General features: G+C 34.8%; 1 protein-coding gene across 1 annotated transcript; it reads right to left on the reverse strand.

Moving 5' to 3' along the window:
• Nucleotides 1–226: 226 nt before the first annotated feature.
• Nucleotides 227–2147, reverse strand: LOC108202148 (GEM-like protein 7). Its single transcript, XM_017370531.2, has 3 exons — nt 1944–2147; nt 1728–1808; nt 227–1627 (listed from the first exon to the last, which is right to left on the reverse strand). Exons 1-3 carry the CDS (start codon nt 2074–2076, stop codon nt 1176–1178), a joined length of 666 nt encoding a protein of 221 aa, XP_017226020.1. The 5' UTR covers nt 2077–2147; the 3' UTR covers nt 227–1175.
• Nucleotides 2148–5070: the final 2923 nt, after the last annotated feature.

The following is a 5070-nucleotide window of genomic DNA, read 5'->3' on the forward strand; positions in this document are numbered from 1 at the left end:
CTACAAAGAATCGTTGGAACAGTGCCTACTGGTCAGAAGCACCCTGTCGGCTAAATCATCTTAATGATGTACTAAAAAGCGTCATGTTCCACAACTCTTAATTACATATTTTTAGAATTTAAAATATGAATATGAGTTTTGTAAGGCCATTCTCCTAAGACCGCGTGGTTTTAAGAGAACTGTTAACTTAAATAGTCTTAGCAGCATGTAACAGACATGTGTTCAACCTTCGGAATTTCAAATTTATACAAGACGACATGTATTTAACCTTTGGAATAATATATACAAGACGAACAAGAAAGACGAGACATCAAAATAGTATGCACCAGTGCTATTGCACGAATTTTGAATCAGATGGATTTTCATTAAGAAAAATGAATATTTAGTGATAACTCCACATCCCGTTCCGGTAGCTCCTCCGCCGTGCACTGGTGTCTTGCGGTGTAGCTGCTGGTGGGTGTCTGCAAAACAACACCGGAGGGGGGTTTGAGCCCCGCGGCGCCTCCGGCGTGAGAATGAGTGCAGGTATCGGAATAGATGGACAGGAAATAAGCTATCTACACGTGGTGGGTGAAGGTGGCGTGTGGTGGCTGTATGATGGCTGTATGGTGGCTGTGTGTTTGTATTTTTACTGAGTGCACAAGTGTGTGTGAAATGTGAGTGTAGAGAGTGAAGTCCCCTTAAACTCTTGATCCTTGGTCTATTTATAGGCCAAGGATTAGGGTTCAAGGATGCGTACCTGGATCCTGGTCCTACACGTGTAGGGGTTTGATCCCCTACACGTGTCCAGGTGTCAGCGTAGGAGTAGTGTTTTGGAATGTTCCCTGGCTTGTCTCTATCGCCAGTAGTTGACCGTTATGTTTTGTCTTTATCGTGTCAGTCTTTGCCTTGCGCAGCAAATGTCGGCTGGTACACGTGTACCCGGGTGAGCAGTAAGCTTCACTGTACCCGGGTAAGAGATCCTGCCTGGGCCGTGTGTCCTGACAGGCTTGGGTGTTGTCTTGCAGGATTGGTGGCTACCCGGGGGTAGAGGCTCCTTTATAGGACCCGGGTGTGACTTATTATACCCTATCATTTAGTACATATATTTTGACTCTACATACGGCCTAATCCCATGGCCATAACATTAAAGCACATGTTATGAAACATGGGAAGAATGAACGTTCTTGTTGTGGTCATTGAGATTCATACATTGTTAGCTGAAGAAAATTGCAAGTTCTCTGATGTTTAAGAAATCCCATGAACCAAAACTCGAACTCATCCTCTGTAACTATATCAATGTACTTTATTGATGGATCCTGGACATTTTCACTTTCATTTGCTGTTTTAATTTTGTTCAAAGGAACTGAAACCTTGTAATGAATCCGAATTAAACCCCCTGCTGAAGTAGAGACCTTGATTGATCTTTCACTGCAGAATGCAATTCTATCGGTTGAGATAAATAGTAATCCGGCTATTGGACCAGCAGTTGTGGATAAATAGCATTGTGAAGCCTTCAATAGCTCTTCTCCTGATCTGACACTGAAGTTTTGTTTGAACACTCTCCTGACACCCCCTACTCGGAGAATTTTAGCTCCCAACCTTAACTTTCCCCTCACTGTTTCACTCAACTTAGGTCCAATTTTCACTGCATAAGTTGAAATAAAATAGCATTTAAGTAGCTCATTGTGTAAAAGAATCAGTAACAAAACCAGATGATTTTGACATTTCGTAAGCTCAGAACTAACCATGATCCCGGATGCCTTGAGCAAAATTCTCCACTTTCACACCAAGTTTGTTCATCCTATCCTTCATTAACTCTATCGTGCCTGCAGTTTCAAGAAAAATCTTAATCACAAAAGGATCTGGTGTAGCTTACATAAACAATCAAAAATGTATGTGTGTACATATGATTATAATTTTCTTTCTTTACATTTCGTGTGCTAAAGAAAAGAAGTACTTACTCTGTCCAAATTTTGGAGATGCATAATATTGATTGCAAGCGATACATAAAATCCCTTCCTGACGCATCTCATCTGGATATACTGTTGAGCTGATCGGAATTCCAATAACTTGTCCTGGAATCTGGTTCTTCATTTTTAAATTTTGACGAACTGCAAATTGCTTGGTTCTTTGTAAGCCTCTAGTTGATCTTTACTTGTTTTCTGATGTGGTTTGTAGGATGTATTACAACAATGCGTCTTACATAGATTTTATAGGGCAATTAAGAAGGTTAGTGGCATTTAACTTTATGCTGCATGACTCATGTTTGGCTCATCTATGAGACAACTGTGACGAGGCCTGTATATTTTAAGATAAGACATGATAGAAACTTTATGCCCTGCTTTGTTAGCAAGCTAGTCGAAGGGTCTTAAGTCCCTGTCGGTATACGTTAGTATTTCCCTAATTTGTACAATTTTGTTATAAAGCAACAGAAAGTTCAGGGACCGGAAGTTAGCTGAACTGAAAACTGTGCAGAAGGTAGTTGTTGCTAGTCTGAAACACAGTTAACGGTTTAAGAGAGCTCGCCTAATTAGCACTTGAATCGCGGAAAAATTAGAACATTGATCGAGTTGTGAGAAGAATCTGGCAAAATATCAGACAGAAAATAAAACAAAAACAAAAAATCTTGCATAGTACAGGGACTTTTAATCATGCCAAGCATGATACTAATAGATCTTCTTGTACAAAGTTGAATCAATCAAACCATCTGATGTTTGGTCAAAACAAGTAAAATAATCTCATAGTGTATATGATTTGATAAGGAAAGGAAAGAGTAGGTTCATCACATGCAAGTCATACACAGCTGGTGCAAAAGTTTCAAATGCTTATCCTTAATCCTTTTGTATCATGCATTTTCTTTGTCTTGATGTTTAATGAGATATATTGTAATCTTTGATTATTGTATCATTAAAACATTAATGTATTAGTTGGTAAATTAGTCACTTTAATGTTGTTCCTCTAATAAATAAGAACGTGTGGGACCGTAAATAGTTTAGGATATCAAGTGGTTGATAAAACTTTTAGCGGATCAAAGCCTTTTAATTATGGCAAGCATATTTTACAAAAAAGTTTGACATCTTCATATACTGCAATAAAATTCCATCGAAGTTGAGAAAGTCTTACGCAGACCCTAGGACTATAACTAATTTAAATATTAATACAATAAAGATTGTTTTAAAGCAATTAAATAAAGAAACAAGCTCTGTTATTCGCATAATCCCATGGACCGCATAAAAACAAGCTCTATTATTCACATCATTTATATCATTTGGCTATACGTTTAATAAGATAAATTCAAGATTAATTTCATAACCTCTTTTGTAATGAATATTCATGTACAGTAAAGGTCTAAAAGTTATTTACTTTGTAACATCTTCCATATTAATATAGTTCCAGAACTGTACATTTCATGTATATATATAGTCATTCCTTGTGTTTCATTTTTAAAACTTAATAAAATATATTTTTGTTGCATCATCTCATCACAAAAGGTAGAATTTTTATACTACTTGCTTCACAGAAAATGAAAAATTCCTCTGTTATGCTTTTCATCTCTCTTGCCATGATATTGGCCATTTCTGGTTAGTTCATTCTTGCAAAATATATTTTAATATCCTTTACAATAGTTCCATCAATATAAATGGCTTAAAGTTACATTATGTGCAGGTTTAAGATTGTCAAATGGTTTAGCTGAAGGGATAGTTGCTCGCGCTCCATACCATGCAGGGGCTCCAAACCATATATTAAACGCATACGATTGCAGTAATGATGAAAGCATATGCACCAAACGTTGTCCGGGATTTTGCTTCTATTGCTATTGTGATAAAATATCTAAAACTTGTAATTTTCATTGTGAATTGTGAATAGTATAATTATTGAGCCAAGGGCTTAATAAATGATTTATCACATTTTTATTAATTAATAAGGCTAGTCTTTATCTCAATCGGTGATTGTTAAGTTTTTTAATAGATGTTAATTAAGAGTAGCTGTATTCAGTGATAAAATAAAGATTTAAAATCCTCACACCATGGAACCGGAACTGAATATTTTGAATACAATTAATTTAATTTAATGGCTTGTAATTTCTCTATAAACAATGAGATCTTATAGATACTGAAAATAAAATTATTTGATCAGATGCCCATCATAATATGAGTCTTATTTAATCCAGGTCACTTGATGAGAATGGTTAATTTAGATTTCTATCAGTTTATCCTAATGTGACTATTTTTGTTACCTTAGGTCGTTCGATGCTCGGTCAAAAGATAAAGAATGCAGTTACAATTGACACCAAACTTAAGTCTGATATAGATAAATGTAATTCGTAGTACCAGTCTTTTCAATTTGAATTTGGGTGTTACACAGTTACTGTTTCTTGACAGAGAAAAAGTTGCATCTCTAAATATTTGAGTACAGGTTTTGATTCTTTTGCATCTTAAAAGTTTTGCATCTCTGGATATATAAGTACATTGATACGATATCATAAAGAAGTTGGTTTTGAAATATTATTATTTTTGTATGGTATTTATGAGTCAGATGCCATTCCTATTCTACTCAGGCATGTATTCTTGTTGAGTCTTATCCCTTTTTTTCAAGACAGTCCCTGGTTATGTTATTAAAATATTTAAGACATTGAGGAGACGAACAATCTAAATTGTTCCATCCAGCTTAATAATTTTTTTAAGAAATTAGAGGACTCATAAATCACCAAGAAAAGTGTGCATGGTAAGTAGTTGTTTCATTATAAAAAATTAGTCATTTATATAGGTAGAAATTAGTTAATTTTTATTATAAATTATTACTACCTTAATGTAGATTATGAAGTACTTAGAAGATAATAATATTAAGGGAAATTTGGAAAAATACTCATATTTTTTAATTTATTTTCAATAATATGGTCAAAATTGCGTACATGGTTGCAACGCTAGCCGAAAATAGTTAACTTTTATGTCGCAAGAGTTGCAATTGAGGTTGCATATATAATTACACGGTATTTTGAAAAAAAAATTACAACCAGGATATCTTTGAAAAATTCCCTAATAATAATATATAAGAAAATTATAGAAGAAGATAGTCGTTACCATGTAT

Source organism: Daucus carota, chromosome 9, assembly GCF_001625215.2.
Source record: "Daucus carota subsp. sativus chromosome 9, DH1 v3.0, whole genome shotgun sequence".
Lineage (NCBI taxonomy): Eukaryota > Viridiplantae > Streptophyta > Magnoliopsida > Apiales > Apiaceae > Daucus > Daucus carota.

Excerpts from the sequence above, each read along its gene's own strand:
- LOC108202148 (XM_017370531.2), bottom strand. The coding sequence starts at position 2,076 with ATGAAGAACCAGATTCCAGGACAAGTTATTGGAATTCCGATCAGCTCA. Across the intron at positions 1,809-1,943 it reads ATCTCCAAAATTTGGACAGA|GCACGATAGAGTTAATGAAG; the intron begins GTAAGTACTTCT and ends TTGAAACTGCAG. Across the intron at positions 1,628-1,727 it reads TCAAGGCATCCGGGATCATG|TGAAAATTGGACCTAAGTTG; the intron begins GTTAGTTCTGAG and ends CAACTTATGCAG.